This window comes from Micrasema longulum, unplaced genomic scaffold, assembly GCF_059751315.1.
Source record: "Micrasema longulum isolate JH-2025_06_02 unplaced genomic scaffold, ASM5975131v1 h1tg000407l, whole genome shotgun sequence".
In the NCBI taxonomy this organism is placed as follows: Eukaryota; Metazoa; Arthropoda; class Insecta; order Trichoptera; family Brachycentridae; genus Micrasema; species Micrasema longulum.
Genome location: NW_028277607.1, coordinates 147,480 through 174,689, shown reverse-complemented (window position 1 = coordinate 174,689; position 27,210 = coordinate 147,480). Strand labels below are relative to the sequence as shown.

The 27,210-nt window shown below is 35.5% G+C and overlaps 1 protein-coding gene across 1 annotated transcript in view; it reads right to left on the bottom strand.

The window, feature by feature from the left end:
• Positions 1-27,210, bottom strand: part of Dad (Daughters against dpp) — a 165,586-nt gene that overhangs the window by 1,075 nt on the left and 137,301 nt on the right. Inside the window, exon 3 of the mRNA XM_088226107.1 lies at positions 1,238-1,480. Coding sequence (XP_088082233.1) covers positions 1,238-1,480 — 243 coding nt within the window. The remainder of the gene's footprint in view (positions 1-1,237; positions 1,481-27,210) is intronic.

Here is a 27,210-nt window from a genome sequence, read left to right as displayed (position 1 = left end):
TATGAAACTCTGTTTCCGAAAATTAATATAAAAAACGCAAAAACAAGCCTCTTATAGTGTGTTTAACACAATTATTTACCAAAAAATGAGACATTTATACTTTTTTCATGAACAACATCAAATGAATTATTTTTTTATTTATATATTAATGTTGATTTATGTTTCAAGCATTGTATTAAAAACATAAATTAACATGCCAGATACAAATGATTTTTCGTGTGTCAATATAAATAACTCCTTTGACGTTACTACAAAGTTATGTCGTCACTTTTTCTGACAACTGTCATTCTAATCGTGTTACATTTTAAGGACTATAATGAATTTACTAATTGAATTATCAATGACGACGTCCTAGATCATTACGTATACTACATAAAGTTGGTTGCAAAATTTGTATTTGTACGTTATGAGCAAGATCAATAAAACTGCAATTCCCATTTTTTTTTAAATACTCTGATTACAAAGTCTAGTAAAGGCCAAAAGTACGAAACATCCTCGTTAATTGAAAATATCAAAACACTTCAAAAAGTTTATAGGGTTGAAAGTTTTATATTTTTTTTTAGTTGGTTCACATCTCCTGCAACGGGTACTGTGACTATAGTCCTTTAAATATAGCTTGATTAGAATGACAGTTGTCAGCAAAAGTGACGACATAACTTTGTAGTAATGTCTAAGGAGTGATTTATATAGTTATTTTTTTTTTATAATACAATGCTTGACATATAAATCAACATAATTATATAAAATCAGCTTTAAAACTAAAAAAAAAACTAAAATAAACCTAATTATTAACGACGTTCTTACGAGGTTACATCATTTTGCAAAAATGTTAAGAGATGGGACAAATTGATCGATGTAAATCGATAGAATAAAAAAAATATTCATTTTATGTTGTTCATGAAAAAAAATATAAATGTTTTATTTTTTGGTGAATAATTGTCTTAAACACACTATAATAGGCTTGAGTTTCATGTTTACATGAAAAAACTGATAAAATCGATTTGATCGGTACATGGTCAGTGATCAGTACTTTCTCATCACTAGTCACATTAGTTTGGCAGCCGTCATTTTAATCAAGCTATATTTTGAACTATAGTATCGTGGACTCGCGAATCCGAGGGGTTCTAACCTCGCTCTACCGCGACTTGATTCCCATCACAAACTAAATAGAAAACTCAGGCTAAATCGTAACAAAGAAAATATTAGTTCCAAACTCTATAGCAACGGGCGACTGTACCTAGGCCGATCTTGGCGCGGGTGCGCAGCACGGAGTCGGACGAGGCGAGCTCGGCGTGCGCGGCGTGCGCGGCGTGCTCGGCGTGCTCGGCCAGCAGGCGCAGCGACAGGCCGGCGGGCGCGCCGCCGCCGGGCGCGGCGCCGTGCACGCGCAGCGCGGCCGCCTCCACGGGCTGCAGGCGCCCGACGCGCGCCCCCAGCTCCCAGTACGCCAGCTGGCACCACACCACGCCGTCCAGCTTGTCTGCAATAGCAAAAGAAAAAATATTTTATAATTTGTTTTTTATTACCATAATATATTTTACCCGCGGCTTAGCTCGCGTGGTATTAGGGCGAAATTATTAACGAAATTGATTTGTTTTGTTGTATATCAATTATAATTTTTCTGTTGGGATGATGTATTTTTTCGGGATAGAAAGTAGCTTGTAACGATTGCCGGTCTTTCAACAATCGCTATGAAAAAAACACGACGATTCGCCAGTCTATTTATTTATTTATTTCAAAGAAACAAACAGTCGACAATGATTTTTTCAACAGACCAGCGAAGTTTCTAAATAAGAATCATACATATTATTAAATTGTGTTACAACAAAAGGGTGTGTTTATGTGCATTTGTATGAGAGTAAGTGTAGATGTGTGTTTATGTGTATTAGTGTGGGAGTAAGTGTTCAGGTGTGTGTAAGCGTAAACATCATTAAATAGTAAGTGGGATCGTATCGCAGCCAGAAATAATCAGTCTTATTTTTTTTTTTTATAAATTAAGGGGCATGTAAAATATATCAATACATGAAAAAAAAAGCATTATAGTTCTAAGTTCTTTAGCAAGAACAGGACAAAATTATGACGACGTAGCACCGTTATTCTGTTCACAAATCCAAAATCTTACTACCAAAACGAAAAGTAAACCAAACTTACCATAGATAAAGCACGTCAATTATAGAAAATTCATTGACTAATTTAAATTTATTCTTTTTGACATCCCACCTTACCGCCTCCTCATTTTCAAATAATGATGCTCATTGTTGATATATATATATATATTTTAATGAGGACGATCAGTGTTTTTTATTTTTTTATATTTGTTAATAGACTATTCAACTAAACCGTTATAGTATTTTTGATTATTTTTTTATGTCGTATTATCAGCGCTGTGATTTTTTCAAAGTTTTGTATTTCTGAAATAACTCCGCATGTGACGTCTCAGGTTTTTCTCTGTCAGTTCTCCCGATTGGTTCGTATATGGTAAGAAAACCGAATATCCTTCACAGCTGTCATATCATTGGTTGGTTCATATGAACCAGTGACGTCGTTCAAAGTAGTGCGTTTTTATTAAAATATTTTTTATCAATTTATTCGTACATTTTCAAGAAACTTTGCGGTACAATTTGATGCTAAATTTTTTACCGAGCGCATGAAAACATTTTTTGTATCCAATTTCCCGTAGGGCTGAAGTTCCTCGTTGTACTTTTTTGTAGATTCGGGATAAAAAATAGGTATTCTATTTTACTTCTCGCCTCTCCGGCTATCCCTATGCAAAAAATATGTTAATCGGTCGCTTCGTTGAGGCGTGAAGCAAAAACAAACACACTTTCGCATTTATAATATTAGTATGGATTTTACACGGGGCAAAAGAAAATTTTCAACAAAAAATCGATTTTCACGTGTAAATGGTCTTTTAGTTCCCTTTTTGTTTTTTCACGTTTAACGATTAAGAAAAAGGCGTGATGCTGGACGAAAGTCGATACTATCTCGTATTACTCGCGAGTGAAGGGAAGATAACGCGTTATCGGGTGGCAAATAACGAGCAATGGCAGATAACGGCTTCAATAGCTCTGAAGGCCGTCGGCGCGGCTTGAGGTCGCCAGTCGCCCGATTCCCGACAAATAATGCATCATTTTTCAGTACGATTTTCAAGACGATGAAAGCGCAGTATCTCCAATAGTACGTAGTAGTAGTGCATGGTATTAAGTATTAATTCACGTAAGATTGCGTTTTACAATATCTAAAGTAGTGGCTACGATAAGGTAGCGAGATACGGGTAGAGGTCCTATCACTAACCATAGACAGATAAAGTCATCGGTGAATAAGCACCTTGCCAGTTATAATAGATAATACAACGTGCAACTAATATCCGCTAGCCACAAAATGATAAAAAAAACTTTTAGGTAGGAAACACGCCAAATGCTCAGTTGTTGCAAAAATTTTCTATTTTCCCGCCTGTCTACGGTTTGACAGTTCTATGTCAGCTACGTTAACAGACATTGTAGTAGGTATGTTGAAATATCAACATTATAAGCCAATTAAAGACGTTTAAATAATTAAAGTTTAAACCCTAAATCTAAATTAATATTTTAAAAATATATTACAAAGGTACATATGCACATCTTCTGCTAAAAAGTTGATACGTTATCTGCAATCGAACTGTCAAGCCGTAGAAAGGCGGGAAAATATTTTTGTAACAAGATTTGGATAGGTTCCCAAAAGTACAACTTAATGGCATAAACTATTTTTATAATAAATTGATCGCGTGGAATCGATTTGGTATTAAAGTGGCGTTTAAAACAACAAGAATTGTAATAGTCTAGATATATTTAACACTCCTTATAATAGGTACAGAAGAGAACTAAAAGGCGTGATCCAGAATAACAGAGAATAGATGTTTCGTCTCTTTTCTTGCTCTTAATCATTAAATCAAATGCAATTCTGTACTCCTACTTTCCTTCAATCATCCTTTACCGCTCCTTATTAATTTCCTTCTTTTCCTTCCCAATATCTCCTCGTTTAGTCGATATTTCTTTTATTTTTATACATGGTATATTTATTATTTATCATTTATATAGTTTGAACCGTCGTCGCTTTATTGCAGTATTATTTAGTGAATACATATTATTGGATGGCAGGCCCTACTATGCATACATTTTTTATAGTTTTTATTTATGTTCATTTAACCTGTACATCTGTTTGCATTCGAAATAAATAAAATATAAAATAAAATAAAAACACGAAAAAAAAAAAGCTATTGATTTATATTTTAATCAACGCTAATAATATTATGGAAAATGGAGAAAAATGAATGCCACCTCACTAAACAAAAAACAAAATGAACCGAATCCCAGTAGTTTGATACGCAACAAATTTTCGAACTATTAAAAAAAAATATGAATAACTCCCTGGGGAGGAAGTCCAGCCAGTCTGCAAGCATTATACTCAAACATTGTTGAATTGACTACCTGGTAAAAGAAGAAGTATAAAAATTGGAAAATTGTTTTCAAGCGTTGCCTAGTAGGTGATTTGGTTCAGCCGGATGAATCTCACCCACGTGATAAAGGTTTCAGCTCTTTTACTTCAATGGTGAATGTTACACAATGTGTAAAGTGGCCACTTAAACCAGCCAATGACAGGTCATAAGCCCTGTAAATGTCTAGACTCCCATATCCTTTCTCAGAAACGTTTTCCCTCTCTGTTGCAACAAATTTAAATTTTAAAACTCATTTACAGAGCTACACGCGCTGAATCAAAAGTTTCCATAATATGTTTTTGATAAAATGGGTAAAAATACTCGCATAAAAATAATGTAGCAATTAGCAATCGTTGCATTAAATGTTACACAACTGGAATATTTAAAGCAATTGTTCAATTTCCAGAGGTTATACAACAGAAACCGGCGCGGCGTTAAAAGAAATGAGCATAAATTCGGTCGTAAAGTAGATAACATAGGTTTCATTTCAATAATGACGTAATGGTTTGGCGAATTATCGCGATAGATAACGTAATGTGTCGTAAAAATGCCGAATTGGGTCAAAAGTTCAATGGTGGCGCCATTACTGAATATGTCTTGTGTTGTGTGGTATTATAATTTCGATGCTTCTAATAATAATCGATTTTTAATCGACACTCGGTATGTGAACTCACGCGTAAACACCTTCACGAAACTTCCGATGTAGATCGAGGATAATAATTGGTTGATGAAATACCGTTTTTTTTTCCGCTTTTATTAGAAGGACGCTTCAGTGACGTCTTTTTTATTTAGATTAGTCGATGCGGGCGGGTTAGGTGCCGCCCATTTCAGTTAACGTTAAATTTCAAAAATATATATTTATTTATGTATTTCACAGTTTTAAAATGTACAGAGTTTCATTGTTTCGGGTCCCGACTAGCTAGGAAATTCCTGTGTTTAGGATGTACCTTCTTTTTTACATGGATTTTTTTTATTTCATTAAATGATGCTTAATAAATTCAAAGAATAATAATAAATATAAATTAGAAAACATGCAGGTAATAATAAAAATTGAATCATAAATATAAATTAGAAAATATGCCATTAATAGTAAAGAAATGAGACATAATTATTATAAATTAGAAAACATACCGATAATAATAAAAAAATGAAGCATAAATACACATTATAAAATATATTTTATGGGATTGGATGAAATTAAATATTAATACTAAAGACACGTTATTTATCTATACAAGGTGTTCTTTAAACCCTGTCACATCCGAAACCACGATGATCAGTATGAGAAAGAAGACATATTGGCACATTAAAATATTTTTTTAGAACGACTAAAAAAAATCTTAAAAATAAAATAAAGAAAAAAAACAAATGGTTGCTTACTTCTGCAGGGGAGAAGCGAGGGGGGCGCGGCGGCCGTGCAGTTCAAACTCCCCCCTCCCCCCTTCTTGTTTCTCCCCTGCAGAAGTGAGCAACCATTTGTTTTTTTTTATATGTATTTTATTTTTTATGATTTTAGTCATTCTAAAAAAATATTTTAATGTACCAATATTTCTTCTTGCTCATACTGATCATCGTGGTTTCGGATGTGACAGGGTTTAAAGAACACTCTGTATAATTAAACAAAAAGATGCATCAAATCTAAACAAAAAAAAAATCAAATGCAGAGAGAAAAAGTTTAAAAATGAGTGCTAATATTCGAACATAATTTTTTTGTCGCAAAAAATGTGAAAATTATAGCAAAAGTATGTTTTATTCAATTTTAAAAAAAGGTATTTAAATGTACTTTTTTTTATCCATTGACCCCTGATACTAGCACTTTTGCTGATTGGGAATATTTTGTACAAATAAATATGTAGCGTAATGTAATATGAAAAGTAAAACGATGTAAAAATATTTTATTATTTAATTTGATTATGTTGAGTTTCTACTGAACGTGTTTCATAATTTTGTTTCTTAATCTTGGGTAAAAATAAATGTATGTTTTTATGAAACAATTCTACCAAATATGTGGAAATTGAGTCAAAACTCTAATTATTGATTTCTTCAAAGTTTTATTGATGTTAAAAAATAAAGTTTTGAAAACATTTTCGCCCGTCTCAAAAATCGTTTGCTTCCGTGTAGACTGGATATACTGATACTGTTGATTGCTAAAGTGGGTCCATAAAAGCGTTGCACAAATGCAAAGAACGCTAAGTAGCGAGCGTATCGCGGAATATCATATTTTATAGCACTTTGCCAAGTAGTGTCAGCCGTAATAACTTCAATAAGCCGTGTGCGCGCCGCGCCGTCCGCCGCACGGCCCCGCCCGCGCCCGCCCGCGCCCGCCGCCCTCGCGGGGGCGCCTGGCGCGCGGCCGCGGCGCCCGCGCCGGCCGCCGCGCCGCTCCGGGCGAGGCAGAACAAGAAGCGAACAATGTTTGGCGTAAATATGCGGGAAATTAGCACATTTTCCATCTTTCAATTCCAGCGCCATTGTCGGAAGCTGGAAGGAAGACGGCGCGCGAATTCATTTTTTGGACCCGTCCGAAAACTGAGAGTTAGGGCCAGGGTTGCCGACTCGATCGACCCAAAATCCGGGAGGGACAAAAAGAACAATAACTTCAATCAAATATGAGTTTGTGTATGTAGGTGAAATAATTCAATTAGATGAATCTCACCCGCATAAATAAAGGTTTCAGCTCTTTAACTTCACGAACATCAACAAATGAAAAAATTGAAGGAATATAGATGTTCAAATATGGGCAGAATAGTGAATGTTACACATTGTGTAAAGTGGCCAATTAAACCAGTCAATGACAGGACATAAGCCCTGTAGATGCCTAGACTTATATATTCCCTTCTCTAAAATGTTCTCCATCTCTGTTGCAATATGTTATAAATTATATTTTTGATATTCAAAGCATTAACTTTGTGGTCAAAAATTTTACTAAATGTTATTAAATATTTGTATTTTAACCGAACCGGTAGACATCGAAAAGTCGGTAAGTAGTTGAATACAAATATTTAGTAACATTTTTTAAATAAGAGTTTATTTAGAAAAACCAACGTCACAAATGTTTTTTAAAATTGTACTGTTTTACACTACGCGCAAAATCAAAATGATTTTTAGACAAAAGTTAATTTACTACGTTAAAAATGCGCTAAGCTGCAACATTTTCGATCGGGATTGATGAATAAATACCACTTTTTTTTATTCTTTTCCCACATTCATGTACACAGTTTTAAAAAAACTCATTTAATTCGCTCGCCACAACTTTTTTGCAACAAATAGTCGTAAATAAATCATAGTTTCCGGGAGATTTTAGCCGCATTCCTGGAGGCGGAAGATTAAAAAAATAGCCTTTTTCCGGGAGAATAGGGTTGGCAACCCTAGTTAGGACACATCCCGTAGGACATGACGTTTTGTTGACATTTGTGGCGGTCAACTCGATTACCCTACGTAATTGTGACGTCAACGCATTTTTATTACCGTTTTGAATGATGCGGGAATATTTCGGAGAAGAACATCAAAGCAAATGCTAATGAATGGAGGAGGGACAGTTTATTTCTGTCAGATGTCTTTGACCTTCTATTTTTACGAAAAAAAAAACAAATGAATTCGACAGTCACAATCGTAAAGTACTTATACTGCTTAAAAATTCATTTCCATTCGTCAAGTCGAATGCAAATGATTCTGAAAGTCTTACTCATCGGATCGGGACTTGACATTGACCTCCAGCCATTTCCGAAGGTTTTCCTGGATTTATTTTAGAACAGTTGACATCATTCCATGACAGATATTGCGGACAGTTGAGGGGATTTAAAACTAAATGAAATGTCGCATTTGTGAGAAAATATATAAATATTAATACAATTTGTATGTGAAACATCGTGTTTATAATATGTAGAACGTTTAAAACATTCGAGGGGGTTAAGCTAGGGTTTCCTAGGAGAGCGGCGCCCGTATCTTAACGGCCGTAGTGAAAGAAGATGAGGTGGACAGCCGTCGTAACGGTGACTAGAGAGTGGTTTCCTAGGAAAACGATGTTGATAACACCGTTAAAAAATAAAACCACTCTCTAGTCACCACTACGACGGCTGTCCACCGCATCACCGTTCACTGCGGCCGTTAAGATACGGGCACCGCTGTCCTAGGAAACCCTAGCTTTAAATGCAAAACCGCCACTGTGAGTGATCACTGTTTTTGGGAAGATCAGCTAAACCAGCAGCAAAAATACTATTTTATTAAGTTCATGCCAAAAATGTATAATATGCTCCCATTAAATATTAAAAATCCAAAAAACTTTTCTGGCTCAAGAGAAAGACGTCTGCTGAGAATCTGGCTTTTAGAACGTGGTTTTTTATATTAAGATTTTTTTGTGTTTTTCTTTTTTATTTAGACAATTTTTTATTTTCGAAGCACATATTTTTTTTCCATAGTAATAAGAGTTTTTATATGTTTATAGAATTGAAGAGATAAGATTATGAACATATATTAGAACTTAACTATAAGCACCTGCTGACGAACTGCATTTTATGCAGTTCAGTAGGACTTGATAATTTATATATTAATTTTTGTATGCTTTTGATAAATAAAAAAATGTAGATATTTTATAGATACGGTTATAATATTGTTCGCCATGGCAAGATGTCCGTAGGCGGTAGAAGATGATGCAATTTACTGTTTAACTACAACACGCATAATGTAGGCATGTCGGTTCATAGTTTCTAGTATGTTTGCACATGTCTACTATAATCATTTCTCTCCTGTACATCATACGGTTTTGGTAGCCACCACCTAATAAGACACTCCGATCTGCCAGTCCTCCGTCCTGGCGGGATATAAAAGTATCGTCACAGAGAAAAAATATATTAACGTACCTACGATTACCTCTTCTGATTAGAAGACTGTTATGAAATAATACGGAATCGTATTTACCGAAACAACAGAATTGATAGGGTAGTGTCGATGGCGCCATCCGCCAGACTAGTCGGGAAGAAGCAAGACACACTAACGTAAATCGTGGACGAAGAACGAGATGCAACGTCCAATTTTTATCAGAAGTGGAGTGTGGGAACGAGATAAACCGAACGTTTCATTCTTGAGACGACACACGAAAATACTGCGGCTGAAGTAAGACAGTCGGGGCTAATTACCGAGAAGACGCGAGTGCGAGCGGGAAAACAGACCGGGCGGCGAGTGAAGCGAGACAGATTCACATTCACACAACGGCATTCCATAACCGACGGGATGCACAATGCGACGAAGGAACTAGTGGAAAGGCGCCAGCTGCGCCAGACTCGGAGACGGGTCGAGGGAGGGATTTCGAGTCGGTGGCATCGCCGCTGCACTCGGGACTCCGGACTGGCCGGAATGTGACGATATTGGGGAAGCGGCGGGCAATTGTCGACTCGGCGCCATTCACTTCGCATTCACGAGTCACAAACCGCGAGCCGGCCGACCGGCGCTGACGCCGCCGACTCGTCCCTCCGAGGCGCGCGGGAGGGCGCGCGTCGCCCGACCGGCCGGGACAGCGATGGCCGGCCGAATCGGACGGACCGCGAGACGCGGGGGGCGGGAAGTGAGATGTCAAGTGAACGTGAACAGAGAGCATGTTGACAGAAGACGATCATTTAACTATAATAATTAATCACGTCCAGCCGGTGCTCTTGGCGCTCGTGTATAAACGAGTAATGATTTATTTGCAAAAGCTTTTACAATATTTTAAAACGATTTTCCGCAAAATTACCATTGGGATAATAAGAATTATTGAATTTCGGCAGCATTACGTGATGACAACTCGATCAGCCTTGCGCTTCAGATGCCAGACCATTATAAAGAAACACGAAAAAAATATATATCCGGTGATTTATAAGTATCCATTATTCCATTATATAAGCTTCTGACGTCCATGCGACCTGTGTATACAATCTGCCATTTCTCCTAAATCACTGGTAAAAGCAGCAAATTTTCCTACATTCTCTTCATCCCTATCAACTGGTACGCAAACTCTCTATACCCGCTTTAAAATCAGCTCAAAAACAAAAAACCTTGATAATTTTTGAGAAACTCTATGCACCAAATTATCTATTGTGACGGGTTCCCGTAGATAAATTAACAAGCCTAAAGGTCCTTAGAGAAGGCAACGGGAAACCACTCTGGTCATCTTTTCCCAGAAATCACTATGGCGAGTACATATAATAAGCAGTTGTCCTGCCTCGGAGTAGCGCAGGACTAAAATACTTTCGCTGTAGTGATCGCCAACGTCGGGGGGACCTGATAAAGCACCGCTAGAAATGAGGTCCTTAAAAAGCCGGACTACTGAGTAAAAGACGAGTGCTCTTAAATATATTGCTAAATCTACCACTCCAAGCCCAAGTCCTTAAAGTATCGAGCTATTGGGTAGGGGGCGAGTCCTCTCACATCATCAGGTTCAACAAAATGGCCCTCCGAAGATGCGGCATCTTTTGAGATATAAAGCGTCACATTTACATAGAATGTTAAATAGGATCGGGTTATAAAGGAACAATTTTATTTCCTTGGGCAAAACAAATAAAATGAAATCATTTAATTGTAATGAATTTATTGAAAAAACATCCTCAAGATATATACTGAATAAAAGCAAATTTCGGGTGTTTACTGGAGAAGACAGACGCCGACTTGCGGCGGTTAGTAGTAAATCAACAAATTCACAATCATTTTATTATGTGGCCATATAGCGGTTCATAGAGTCGGCAACTGCGCGTACACGTAACCGATAACGGCGCGCAGCAGTTACGCGGTGCGGTGTGGGTAAGACGTTCGTTATTATTTATTTACCAAACTATTTCTAGTGGAGTAATGCGTATAATACGTAGGTACGCCACGCCAAATGGCTATGGCGGCGCCGTACCTGACACGCGGTGATCAAATATGGCAACTCCAGCCGAGACGAAATCCAACAGGTACCTCTACTCCACCCACTGCTTCTGGGCCGGCGAATGTTTGTAGATTCATTCATATTTAAGTGATAGTAAATAAGAAAAACGAAGACTCGAGAATGATCAAATTTCAATGTTTGCACCGGACTAACGCAATCGAGGATACAGAAGATGCGTGGCAGTGAGAGGAAGCGAAGAGTAGCCATGGAAGGTACACTGGTCCTTAAATATTTGCGAAATATTCTAGTCGCCCAATTTGAACTACAGTGGAAAATAAATGCAATCGTTATTTTACAAATCTGAAGATAATGAAGATATTGGCTACGGTTTTACACTTGCCGAATGACGAAGCCTAGGTAACTTTTCGCCAAGTCTTATTATTATTATTACGGATAACTTATATAGCGCCATTACCGTAATATAATACCTCGAGGGCGCTTTACATAGTGATTCTATAGATAAATAAATTTAACTGAAGCTTTTAAATTTGTCATTTCATTCAAACAACTTATTTTGTTTTCACATGCTACGGATTTATTCAAATGATATAGAGAACAAGTCGGTTTAAAATTTTTCCGAAATAGCACTTCATTTTCACAGCCTCGCACCTCTGCTGGGAGAACATTCCATGCCATAGGGCCTGCGACCGCAAATGCGCGTTCACTGAATTTAGTGTGCTGTTTGCGTAGAGGTATAATAACTTTTTCTCTCGCCCTAGACGTAGCTGATCTAAGCGTTAGACGCCTGTCAGCTAGTTCATCGGGAATGCACAGTTCCCTTAGATATTCCGGAGCAGAGTTGTGCGGTGATTTATACATAAGCCAACAGAGTTTGCATTCCACCCTCTGTGGAAAACGTGGGCAGTGTAATTCCCGAAGTAGTGGAATGATATGACTGAACTTAGAGATTTCGAAAATAAGTCTGGCTGCAGCATTTAATACAAACTGTAGGCGAGTCATTTTGTTCATTGGTAGACCGGCGTAGATATCGTTACAATAATCGACTCTAGACACTACAAACGCATTTATTAATTGACGGACGGCATCAACCGGAATTTTTTTGCGAATGCATTTAATTTGTCTCAGCTGGTAGAAGCAATTACCCCTTCTGATGTATTTTTGTCGCAGTTACATTGAAACTAAAAGATGAAGGAACAGTTGAACGAAATCGTGAACAACGAACACAGATCTCCTTGTAAATAATAAAATAAATAAAAGTAAACGTGGAAAAGGTGTGGGGAGAATCTTAAGAATATGACCGCTTTGCGTGGAGTGTACAATAGTCTAAGTGCGATGTTTGTCGCTTGTAAATGATTAGGAAATTTACAAAAATGGGTTAACGACCACAGTGGGTAGTGGCTGATAAATCAATACCATCATGCCGACACGTACCGGCTGAAGCGGCTCGTATTGGCAGTTAGTCGATACCTTTTATTGCAATGGTAAATAATTTGTCGGGTCCAAAATGGGCCTAAGTGGCTTGGCTAATGAAAGGACTCCCACGCGGTGGTTCTCTCCATTCCGAGTGACCGCACTCGGTCCACAGTCAGGGGAAATTACTCTGGATGTACTGCTAATCCGGTGGGTTATAATAGTAATAATTGCCTGATTTATAACGGAGCCATTTTTGTGAAAAATCACCTCAAGGGCGCTTTATAATTATGTACTTAAACTTACATTCCAACTAAGCTAACACTACATTTTATACTTTCTGATTTTAAAACCGGGGTATATATAAAAGATAATAATCATTTAACTTAATCAGTACTATCTATCTAACATTTGTAATTTGTTATATACTTGTACATTATGTCTAAGAGGAAAAGCTGATCTGAAGCTACTCCGTGGGGATCCGTAAAATGTTTTTTTTTTTTAATTATTTAAAAATTATAATAATAAATTAAATTTTGTACTTTTAGTTATTATTATTTTTTTTATTTTTTGCAAGTGATATGATACGGAGTGGCTTAATACAGGTACGCTTTTTTTTAATTTTTTTACATTCTATTTAGTTTTTATATAGAAAACTATAATTGGCCTAAAATTTTGGTTTATTTGTATATACTGTATTTTTTGTTGTAATGGCTGTTGTTTTCTTTAAATAAATAAATAAATAAAATAAATAAATAAATAAAAACATCGTTTTTCTTGCGTACATCGTAGACTTTTGTTACCAAGAATTGCGGGTCTTCTTTGCTGCTAGCAAGAAGCACGGCATCATCAGCATACAGAAGACAGTTAACAGTTATACCACTCATTTTTTGTACATATTGATTATAATGTAAGTTATAACTAGTTGTTTAAGTTTTTTTTAAACTAACTAAATAAATACATTACATGTGGACACGCACAGTTGTCACAGTGCAGAGTGCACCTTCGTTCGTAATGTCAGTAGCTCAATCACAAATAACTATCGACGTGCTAATACGCGAGGTGATAACAATTTCTCACCACGGTTGTTTATCGTATTCGCGATCACAATGGAATATCCGCGAACACCTAATATTAAATGTCAAAATATTTACGTTTCGCGACGTATAATCCTGCTGCGCAATCACATATTTGAATTTCACCGATGTAGATATGGAAAATGTTCCAAAACTGCTATTTTTATTTATTTATTTATTATTTATCACGTTATCTATTGCAATAGTTTATCACGTTATTTTATCACGTTATTTTATCACGTTATTTATTGCAAGCCGGCAGTTGGCAAGCCAAATGTCAAGAAAAGCAGTCTCTAAAATAATTGTAATTTAATTTTCATTTTTTTGTTTCAGATACTCCTTACTATTTTGCAAATGCATTATATTGTATTATTTTTTATAGTAAACGCTGATTTTTCGTCAATGAACTGCATTTATTTACGAGGAAAACAGACTGACACGAGCGTTGACTTAGAGATTACACACGCGTTGACTTATGACCGCGATAACTTAAACGTGTTCATTTTTGTTTATTGTGATCGCTTAAATGATTAGCATGTTTTTAAGCACGTCGATAGTTATTTGTGATTGAGCTACAGGGGCTGGTAACTTAGTGCGGAGTAGGTAGGGTAGGTACCGAAATATTAGTTTCTTCTTTACCGCCGCACGACGGCCGCGGCACGGCGCGCGGCGAGGCGCCAGGAACGCTTGCCCCGAAACGGACGTAGCGCTGACAACATCGACACTCTGAAAACGGACCTAGCCACCCATCGCGAAGGGGAACCCGCTGATAGAAGATTGCCGCTTTATTATTAATAATTCATACCGCAGCACCCACCGATCTGGGGCTGGTGGCCGGTGGCCGGTGGCCGGTGACCGGTGACAGGTGACGGCTGATGGCTCATAGCGCGGCCCGACAATGTCGCATGTCCGATCCTTTGTATTTAATGCAGAAACGAGTTAATAATGGCAGTGAATAAACATTAGCGAAGTCGGCTGGATAAATAATACGAGAGTCGTAAAAGTTAGTGCGAAACTGAAGCCTTCCTTTCGAAAACGGGCTGTCGTCATTTCGATTCGCAAGTTCATCACCAAAGACAACATTAAGCTTACTCGGGTAATTACCGCACCAACACTACTTTAATTCTGTAAAACTTCGACTTGAGTTTTGAGGGCATTTTCAAACGAATGTCCTAACAAGGCGAAACAATTCTCACGCAAGTTTTTGTTTTTATATTTGTAAAAATAAAATAAAGTGTTCAGTAGACTCAAATCAGTGTTTGATTTCTAATATTATACATATATACTATTATGTAAGTTTAAATATGAAGTTCTATAAAATAAACACCAAATCAATCAATATCTTGTTTGAGCTTTAACATGGGATCCAAATTTGTGCAGCTATACTATAGTGGCTGTATTTTATTTACAACATTTTAGTTGTCGTAGCGAAAAAAGAGTTGGATCCACCTTATAGCTAATTAAATACCGATTACGAATCAATAAATAGGTAACTCAAAAACGACAAAATGTGAGTTGGGGCGGTTCAGGCTCTGCACGGCAGTGTAGTCTGTAGACAAAAAGGTCAGTGAGAAATCGATATTGGTGAATAATTATTTGCGATTAATCTTTGTAGGAAGAACACTTTCGCTAACGAGAGATCTGCCCACCGTGCACTGCCTACTGCCAACTGAGGATTCGTGAACCTCGGGACTGTGAAGAACAGCCGACTGCACATGAGATTGTGTCATAATAAAAAATATACGTTCGTGTTATTAATTTATGGTTGCATTGTTTCCCGGAGAAGTGCGCTGAAGCAGCGTACCTGTAAACTTTAATACCGTACATACGAGGTGTGTTCATAAAATAACTGAAATTTTTAAATTTCGCGGGTTTGGAGAGTCCGATTGTCAAAATTTAAATTTGTTGTCAATAATAATAATTATTATAAATAACTTCTATAGCGCCATTTTCGTAGTATTATATTATATAAAGATATAAATTTAATTTTAACTTTTTAATTTAAGAAATATTATATTTACTTTGTCACCACATGCTAAGAATTTATTCAAATGATTTAGAGAACAAGTGGGTTTTAGGTTTCTTCCGAAACATCACCTCACTCTCACAGTTTCGGACCTCTGCTGGGAGAGCATTCCATGCCGTAGGGCCTGCGACCGCAAATGCGCGTTCGCCAAATTTAGTGCGCTGTTAACGTAGAGATATAATAAATTTTCCTTTCGACGTTGATGTAGCTGATCTAAGCGTAAGACGTCTGTCAGCTAGTTCATCTGGAATGCAGAGTTCCCTTAGATATTCTGGAGCAGAGTTGTGCAGTGACTTATACATAAGCCAACAGAGTTTGTATTCCACCCTCTGTGGTAAACGTAGCCAGTGTAATTCCCGAAGTAGTGGAATGATATGACTTAACTTAGAGATTCCAAAAATAAGTCTCGCTGCGGCATTTAATTAAACAGACTGTACAGACTGTTGGTATACATGTCCCTAAATTATGCTAAAATTTTCAGCTGTATTCATTGTTTTCTTTGTCTGTGGCAGCTGTGGCTTTGTTTTTATGAGCTCGGCGATTTTCGTTCGTTTAAAAAATGCATCAAAGAATTTGTAGCAAATTTTGTGTAAAAAAATAAATTAAGTGTAACAAAGTGTGTGAAATGTTAACAAAGGCCTATGGTGAGTATGCTATGAGTAAGACAAGAGTTTTCGAGGGGTATAAGCGTTTCCAAGATGGTAGTGAAGACTTTGAAGATGACGAACGGCCCGGACGCCCCAGCACATCAACAACCGATGAAAGCGTGGAAAAATTTAATGAAATGGTTACAAACGATCGCCAAATCAGAAAAGTCGCTGATGATGTTGGCATATCATGCCATGAATTTTTTTCATTTTTTTTGGGTATTATTCGCGTGGCAGCAAAATTAGTTTTTTTTATTTTTAATTTCGAACCAAAACAGCGGCGAATGGAAGTTGCTCAGGTGTCACTAAATGAAGTCAACGACGATGCAGAATTACTGAAACGTGTTAGACCATGGTGGCGAAACATGGGTTTACGGATATGACGTCAAAATTAAGGGTCAATCGTCCCAGTGAAGGCATTCTGGATCGCCAAGACGAAAATCGCCGAGCACGCCGAGCACGCCGAACACGTCTTACCTTAGCGGCTGCCACAGACAAAGCAAACTATGAATACGGCTGAAAATTTTAGCATACTTCAGGGGCATGTATACCAACATAAAAAAATTGACAATCGGACTCTCTAAACTCGCGAAATTTAAAAATTCCCGTTATTTTCTGAACACACCTCGTACACTTTACGTGCATGAACACGGCGTCGTGGTGGCGATCACGCCTAATAAATTACTAATAGTCGTGAAAATAAATATGCAAGCTATAAATTAATAATAATAGCGTGAATGTATTATAATCATTTGACGTCATCTTAATATTTGTTTAATTATGAACGGCCGTAGCCGATTTGTACAAATTGCATAAAATAGTTAAAAAGTAATAAAATACAAGATACATATTATTAAGTTTATAAATCTTACATACATATTATGATGTAAGCATTATTCTTATTCTTAGAGGTAGGAGTCAGTGCTATGAAAGCTCCTGACGTCACTGCGACCTGTGAAGATCTATTTTGACGGATCCCCGTGAATAGTTCTATCTCCAAGCCCAGGGCCCCGATTATAAAGAAAAACCGATATTTGTGTACAAAAATGAGTATATTTGCAAGAACATTTAAAGTATCTTCGTCGGTAACCTATAATTGAACATGTTTTAAATAAAAAAATGTATGCATATTCTGCTTTTCGTACAGAAAACCTCATTTTATTTTGTTAATGAAATTGATGATTAATGCCCTGGGCCGCGACTATGAACTGCTATCTTCATCGCTTTATACTGAGGCGGTATAAACTTATATCGATATTTATTCACGAAAGTGTGTATATTTGTATGAAAATTGGTACTTTTAACCGGTTGTTAAACATGTTTAGAAAAAAAATCTTATCATTGATTGATTCATATGAACTAGTGACGTCTTTTTTTCTTCATAGAAACCAAAGTAGGGAACAAAATGCCAAGCACTATTCTAGTGGAACGGAAGGCCTGTTGACTACTGTCAACTGGCCAGCTTCTCCTGAAGAGTTTTAAGTGGTTTCCTCTCCACATAAGCAAATGCTGAGAATTATAATATCCCACATTACAATATCCTTCCTGATCCCAACAGTTTAGCTAAAATTAAGTAATATAATAGCAGAAAAGTCTTTTTTAAATATAAACCTTGTATATTAATAAGCAAGGTAAAAAATAATGGAACTCCCATTTAAATTTTTTTTTAAAGTGACGTCGTTCAAAACAGTTCGATTTCAATAAAATAATTTTAATTCTTTTTTTCGCACATTTTCAAGAAATTTCTCTGTACAATTTAATGCTCTTATTTTTATCGCGCATGAGAAAAAAAATACATAAAAACATTTAAGTTTGTAAGTGAAAATTCTTGATGGAAGTTCATTGTAATTTATTATATAAATAAAACACGAGTGATACTTTAATCCACAAATTTGGAATATCCAGTGACCGGTTTCATCGCTTTCGCGACATCTTCCGAAAGCGAAGGAAGATGTCGCGAAAGCGATGAAACCGGTCACTGGATATTCCAAATTTTTGGATTAAAGTATCACTCGTTTTATTTATATAATAAAAAATATATATATCTAATTTCCCGTAGGGCTGAACTTCCTCGTTAGTCGAGAAGGGATCGCCAAGTATGGCCATTTTTCCCACTCAATTTATCAACACTTGTAACCAGTCACGAATATTTTATATTCTGTTATGAATTATCTTCTCAGCCTCACGATTCAACATAGTGAACTGAATCAACCCCGTGAAGTTTTTTTTATATCTAGCAATCTCTCAAGACTGAATAATATTTCTTCGAAAATCCCCCCTTAAGTCGCGTCAACCGTATTGGATACACAAAAATCATAAATATGATGGAATGAAATAAATAAATGACTTAGAGGAGACGGCGCCGATCAGCGCCAGCGAGGGAGAAACACCACACAGTGTCTCGTTTCATAAAAGCTGGAAGCTAGAAATTCACTTTTGAATTCCTGAACGCCATGTAAGTGTTCCCAGACAATTAGCGTTACAGAGTCATGCTTAATTCGGACGACATACAAGTGTCGACTAATGGGTGCATCCGAAACTATAAATATTTTCTAGTGATAACAATTTGATTTTATTCTCTCATTGTCGCGCTACGACCACGGTTGCTGTTTGAGTTTCAAGGGTTTGTTTTTGGTTCCGAAAAAGGGGGGGTTTCTTCGGAAGGTACAAACTTTATTTTTTTTCCACAAATCAATTTAAATTACGCTACGTATTTCTATATAAAATAAACATGTTTTTGGTAATTTTACGGTCAGTAAAAGACTACAATAAAAACTTTCTAGTTTTTTTCTAAATGTTTTGATACTTTTGTATAAATAGAGCGGCTAGTTTTTGGTCGCAACTCGTTGCAAGATATTTGTATTTTTCAGACACAATAAGTGCATGATTTCCAGGCAAGAGATTTTTTAACATGGAAGAGTTTATAGAAGCGAGATAAGATTGTGGGAGTGTATAAAAATGTTATAAATAAATACGAACTAAAAAAATATAATACGTTACTCGTTAAACACATTCTTTTACATAAATTTTATATCTGAAGCACTAACTATGTGGTTATTCATTATAATAAAATAAATCAAACAATTTGTTTTTAACAACTGACCGGTTTCGTAACTCAGTTAAGCATACCTTGAGAAAGAAGCTTGTTTAGCTTTGAAACCGATCGATGAAAAAAAAAATAGTGGTTAAAAACAAAGATATTTTATTTTATTTATATACTTTTACGTTTATCTCTATTGTAATAATCTTAATAATACCCTAGGGCTTAGGGGTGGAATTCAGTCCTTGTCTACAAAAATTTGGACACACTCAAAACATTGTTGATTAAACTAACTGGTCCAAGAAGAAGTATAAAAATGGAAAAAACTATTTTTAGGCGTTGCCTAGTAGGTGAAATAATTCATTCAGATGAATTTCACACGCATCCATAAAGGTTTCAGCTCCTTGGCATCACAAAAAATCAACAGACGGAAGAGTTGAAGGAAGGTGGATGTTTAAACATGGACAGAATAGTGAATGTTACACAGTGTGTTAAGTGGCCACATAAATCAACCGATGACGGGTTATAAGCCCTGTAAATGTTTAGACTTCCATACTATATCCCTGTTGATATATCGTCGCTTTAGTTCGTTTTGGTCCAAATGACCATTTTTAACGAAATTGAGTAAGTGTACAGGAGTCATAAGAAAGCCTTTATTTATAAAATTCAAATCATTTTTTTTTTTTTAATTGTTTGAGGTGTTTTTTTAACGAAGTTGTGGTCATTATTTACGCATATTTGAAAAAAAAAAAAACTTTAAACCACTATTTCTGCAGATTTGTGTTTTAGTCTGTTGGAAAAAAACAAACTGAAACAACGATATGTTAATACTACGTAGATTTCAATTTCTTGAGAATGTAATATTCACCGCTTCAGGGAAATATCACGTAATTATTTAAAAAAAATCATTTTTAAAATTATTTTTTCCTCATGGCAGGATGAAATACATGATGTACATCTCACGAGTTTTCGATACCTTTTACGATTTTTAGCGTCTAGCTTGGATGAAACGAAACACTGTGCACCATTCGTTCCACGTTCCACCCACCCAGCGCCAGCGGCTCCGATGATTTTAAGCTAAACAAACATCTAAACAGACAGTCGTATTCTCTGTCTCCGTGGCGGGACGGGCTGGCGCCCTCGCCCCGCGGCGCTGCAGGGGCAGGGCGAAGGGCTACGGGCCCCCGACCTCAGCCTTTGGCCCGCCCGACTCTGGCACGGGGCCAGCCCGCTGTCGCCGGTTCTCGCTACTTGCTAGTTTATTTATTTATTTACTTACAAAACTAACACAGTCGAACGAGCGTATCGTTATAAACAAAACAACATGTTATATATTTATTTTTGCAATAAAAAAAACTTAAATGCAATATTTAACACAAACATAAAATCACGTTGTAAATGTATGTACGTCTCTTATTTGTTTAAATAATTATGTCATAGTTTGCTATTACAGACTGAAATTATTTAATTGTTTTTATAAATTATAGAAAATGGATTATTAAACAGTATTGTTTAATGAAATCTCGACAAACATAATTCACTAAAGGCAGATAGAAATTAATGATAGTTTCGGCAGATTTTTAGCATTTTTAAGTATGACAGTTTTATTCCTAAAACCAAAAAGTTTATTTTGCTTAGTTATTTTGTATAATAAAACAATAGACCTGTGAAAACTTATTTCATTATATAAAACATAATTTAAACCGCAAACTTTAATCATTATTTGCAATATTACCGTCCTGTGTCTCTTTTGGGTTGCATTGTCCAGATTATAAACAAGCCAAAGTCACTGAATAGAATTTTAGCCACCTGGCCACATTAAAAATCTTTCATATCCAAACCAATGGATTAAAAAAAAATATATGAAGGAATTGTGTTGTATACAACTCCAAAACACAAAAACCTGATTTTTTCTATTTCTCCAAATTTTCGGATTGCGATTTCTCAAATTGGTGATTTTTAAGGTGAGTAACTTTTGCCTGAACGGCGACAATATAATATTACACATTAGTATTTTTGTATTATTTTTAAATACCCATATTTCAAAACATGTCATGTAATTATTATAAGTATTTTTATGGATAACTTATATGGCGCCATATTCGTAATATACCTCAAGGGTGCTTTACAAGGTGATAAATAAATCAATTTAATTTTAACTTTTTGAATTTGTAATTTTAGTAAAACAATTTACTTTGTTATCACATGTTACGAATTTATTCAAATAATTTAGAGAACAAGTGGATTTTAAGACTTTCCCCACCTCTGCTGGGAAAGCATTCCATGCCATAGGGCCTGTGACCGCAAATGCGCGTTTGCCGAATTTAGTGCGCTGTTTGCGTAGAGGTATAATAATTTTTCATCTCGACGTAGACGTAGATGATCTAAGCGTAAGACGCCTGTCAGCTAGTTCATTTGAAATGCATAGTTCCCTTAGATATTCGGAGCAGAGTTGTGCAGTGACTTATACATAAGCAAACAGAGTTTGCATTCCACCCTCTGTGGAAAACGTGGGCAGTGTTATTCCCGAAGTAGTGGGGTGATATGACTGAACTTAGAGATTCCGAAAATAAGTCTCGCTGCAGCATTTAATACAGACTGTAGGCGAGTAATTTTTTTCATTGGTAGACCTGCGTAGATACCATTACAATAATCGAAACGCATTTATTAATTGACGGGCGGCATCAACTGGCAAAATTATTCGTATGCATTTAATCTGTCTCAGCTGGTAAAAGTATGAACTTATCGTTCTACTAATTTCGTCCGCCGTCCTCGGCGAGTGAAACGTGAATGAATCGACATTTGCAATCTGGCTTTTTGTATGAAGATTTGTAAAGGATTTTTACACCTTTAAAATTGCGACAGTTTATACGATATAATGACCCAACAAAACTTATTATAAAGAAAAACTAAATTTAAGCATTACGATGAACTAAAAATACCATAGGGCCGTACCATATTTACAAATACGTTAAATACCTATTTCAACGTTGACTGTTTTCAGTGATTTTACGATCTTTGAGAATTTTTTTCACCAGCTTACAAGATAAAAATAAAAAAACAAAAGATGTTGAACCCTAGAAGAAAATTTAAATTTTGACGATGTATTTTTTAAATTTGGCTTGGAGTACTTAAACATATTACTAAATGTGAATTTGAAATAGAAATACACGCTCATATAAATGTTTGCCTTCATTCAAATTTAAATATAGAATCAGATAAATGTAATTGTCCTATTATAGATGTTGTGAATAATCATAAATATTTAGGATTAATTATTGATTCTAAATTTAGCTGAGGTGTTCATATTGATGGAATCTGCGACAGATTAAGGTACTGGCTTAAGGTGATTTACGAAATCAAAAGCATACTACCTTTCAAAACGTTAAGATACATATATACCTCGCTCATTGAATCCATTATATCTTACGGAGTGCGTGTCTGGGGTCTCACCTTCCAGTCTCATCTGGGTAAAATGTATGATTCAGGTGAGACTGTTGAGGGGGATTGTACCGGATAGCATAATCCGTGAGGCGAAACATATGGGCGAAGGTGTATATTTTAAATTCTGTAATGTCCTGCCGGTAAAACAACTTTGTGACTACAAATTGATTGTAGATCACTTTGTTGATCCGGAATATAAAAAAAGAGTTTCCCACACTCACAACACTAGATTAAAAACTAAGGGCTCCCTGTTTGTTCCCCGAATTACAAATTACTTCGGAGAGCGAACATTAAATTGCGTTGTTCCAAGATTGTTTAATGATCTCTCACAAACCATCATTAACATGAAAGATCTTCAAATGAAAAAAAAAGAACTGAAGAAATATCTTCTAGATACTTTGTAGTGCCTGTTTATAAATAAATTTGTAAAATAAATGTAATATAAACCTGTCATAAAAAAAATGTGTCCCACCGAAAAGTCTTTAGACTTAGTGGGTAACAAATTCTTATTTGTATTTTTTAATTATAAAATAAACGCTGCTCTGCAGCATGAAACTGAAAAAAAAATATTCCATCGAAATATCATATTTTAGCATTTTTAACGCCACTCCTCCCTAAGAGTTAATAAACAAAATAAAACACAAGGCAATTGGGTAATATGATAAGGTAAACTTGAGGAATAAAAATTGAAAATTTTGACTACTGCTGCGCTAACAAGACACAATACTTTCAGGATTATCTTTTTACAACTCCCATTATAGGAATAACATTATAATACCAGTCCATTTTGTATAGTCCGCACAGTGGTGCGGTGGTTAGACAGCCAAAGCCATAATGACGTGGTTGATGACGTCTCGTGGCCGGTATTCGATCCTACCTATGGCATCAGACAAAAAACGCAATTACCGCCTTGACGGTGGCGCCGAGCAATTACTAATCGTCTATTGTTTCCTCACAAAGTCACCTCTATGAAACGCATTGTTTATTGGTGTGATTATACTTTATACCGGGGGCAGGGGCCGCCAGAGAGATCGGTCGGGGTTAGATGGATGCGCAGCGCTAATCTGTAGCTCGACCGTTGTTCTATGTTTTACCCAAGTCTATCTACAACAGATACTTAATAAAATAAACATACAACTATGTTAACCACTTAACAACTTAACCACTTATTTTTTTATTGTGTATGCAGACAATTGGTAGAATTCCATATTTATTTGGTAATGTATCCAAAATAAAACAAGTTTGTTGGATTATAATTCTACTTTATTTTTTATAAATATATACAAAGGGTATGTTGTGACGCGTTTCGTCTTGTTAGGACATTTTCAAACAAACTAACTTCAATATTTACAAAGTTAACTAACTTAAATATTTACAAACACCAATGTAGAGTTTCAACAATAATTTTCAAAATAAACCTGTATAAATGAAATCAATATTTACATAATTATTATATTGATTTTAAAGTCATACCCTTACAAATAATGGAAGGTTTTTCCCCAATATAACCAAAATATTCCTCTTATATACTCAGTACACCCTAATTGAATTTTAATTACTCTACTTATTTTGGCTTGTATAGAAATCCACAAACATAAAATAGCAATTATTTTTAGTATGTAAGGAAACTTTGTAAATATTTAAGTTAGTTTGTTTGAAAATGTCCTAACAAGACGAAACGCGTCACAATATACCCTCTGTATATTTTATAAAAAATAAAGTAGAATTATAATCCAATAAACTTGTTTTATTTTGGATACATTACCAAATCACTTATTTTATATTTTTTCTACCGACTGGTTTCACAGCCACAGAAGCATCTTTATCAAGGTATAATTGACTAATGAATTATATTCCATTTTATTTTAACAGCGATTACCAGAGATTTTGACTCAGTTTATATAGCGCCGTTTTTTGTGAAAATCAACTCAAGGGCGCTGTACAATACATAAATATCCCACAACGTCTTGCAGCTACAGAGCGCATGGACGGTTGGGATTCTTGTTTCTCGTCTCCAATTATGATATACAGGAACTAGATTACAGCACGTCTTGCAGCTACAGAGCGCATAGACAATGAGAAATCTAGCCCCTATTTACATTTTTTATTTTTTATTTGGCAATAAAGTTTAGAGATTTAGTGATATTTAAAAAAAAATAATAAAAAACAAATTTACAAAAGTTGAAGTTAGATTAGAACAAGTCTTGCAGCTACTGAGCGCATGGACGGTTGGAATTCTAGACCTCATTTACTAAATTTGGATATTTGATGGTTGATAACACTTAGCTATTGAAGCTAGATTACTAATCGTCTTGCAGCTACAAAATGCATGGACGAATGAAATTCTGGCAACTTAAAATTATTAATAAATTTACAGAAACAAACATTGAGCATAATAGTAAATTTGTAAAGTGTTCCTGCCAAAAAGTAAACAATAAGAAACTAAACAGATAAAGCATATCAACAATATGAATAACATAACAGATAAAAATATCCAATAAAAATATAGACAGACCTTTACGAGCCTACGATAATCAGAAATGTGGTCATATTTCCTAAGACCAAAAATGTACCTTTTGCGTGTATTCTGAAGTCTCTCTGTGAAATCTTCAGACTGTCTATCAGACTCATATGTAAATATAAGTGATTACATCATTACAATGGAATTCCACCAAGAATTGTCAATAAATAATTTAAATAAAATATCAGTTTAGCTTAGTTCGAATGTAAGTTTAGGTATACAATTGTAAAGCGCCCTTGAGGTGATCTTTCACAAAAATGGCGCTATATAAATCAGCCAATTATTATTATTAACAGTTAGTGGAGAGTTTATGAAGATTGATCGATAACGTTCTTCATCTGTATTTTAATATATTATTTTTATTTAAATCTTAAAGTAGGGCACACATATCATACATATTGTTATGTGTGTTCTAATAATAACATTGCAAATATATTTAAATTATAAATTGTTTATCACATATGTCTTGACCATTATTTTAAATGTTGATATGTTTTTTTCTTCATAAATATTTTTTTCCATTTCGTAATACTTTTTAATTGCTTTAAATAAAATTGAATTTTGTGACTTTGCCTTTTTCCTAAATGGAAGTCTAATTTTGTTCTTTTCTCTAGTATTGTGATCGTGTTCATGCTGGTTCCGATCAATTTTTTTCCAAAATTCTGTTTTTTTATTAGAGTTTATAATTTTATGAACAAATATCATTGTATTGTAAAATATTCTTTGTTTATATGTTAATAATTTCATTTCATTTACCATCGACTTTACCCTCGTATATCTGTTTTTTTTCAAAATGATTCTAAAGGCTTTATTTTGTAATACAGTTAGTTTATCTATGTTTTCTTTGTTGGATAAAAATAAAATGCTACTACAGTAGTTAACGTGTGGTTCAATAATTGCTTTGTAAATAGTTTGGCAGGAGTCCTTATCAATAAATCTTCTGATCCTTCCCAAAATTGATTTTTTTTTTGCAATCTTATTTATTACCATCTTAGCGTTTTGGTGAAATGTAAGTTTTGAATCCAACATTACACCTAAATATTTAATTTCAGTGACTTCATTAAGTTTTTCATTTTCTATTTCTCAGCGGAAGATCCCGTGTTGGCTTTTGTAGAATCGCATCATGTCAGATTTACCTTGGTTCAGTAGATGTCGCATAGATTTACGCGATGGTGAATCACAGAACGGGTTCCACGTTCCACGATGTAGCCACTCCCAAAAATATTTAAATAGAAAAATGATAATAATTATAATAGGGAAGTAAAGCGGTGGGTACTGCGCTCCGGGCTCGTAATAAATATGACTTTATTTTTCTTGAAAAATGGCCTTCGTCGTGTTACCTAGCGCGTATTCAGATCTTATAAATAATTAATAATTTTAATTAATTAATAAATCGATCAACTCGTGTTGATCAAAAGCGAATAAATTAAAAAATAAGTGGTTTTTCTTCAATGTCAAATGAACGTGTGTCTAGTGCGGACATTATTACTATATGATATTACCCCTTTTCTTTCCTTGGTTCCTCTTTCTCTCTCCTTCCAAACTCATCATGTTTCCACATTCCTTATCATTTAATATGTATATGCGGCCTCCGTGGTGTTGTGGTCAAGACGCTTAACTCGCACACGGAAGGTTCCGGGTTCGATCCCCGGTGAGAACACAAAAATTAAATGTAATTTTTCTGAAGCCTGGGTGTTCTATGATGTAATTCAC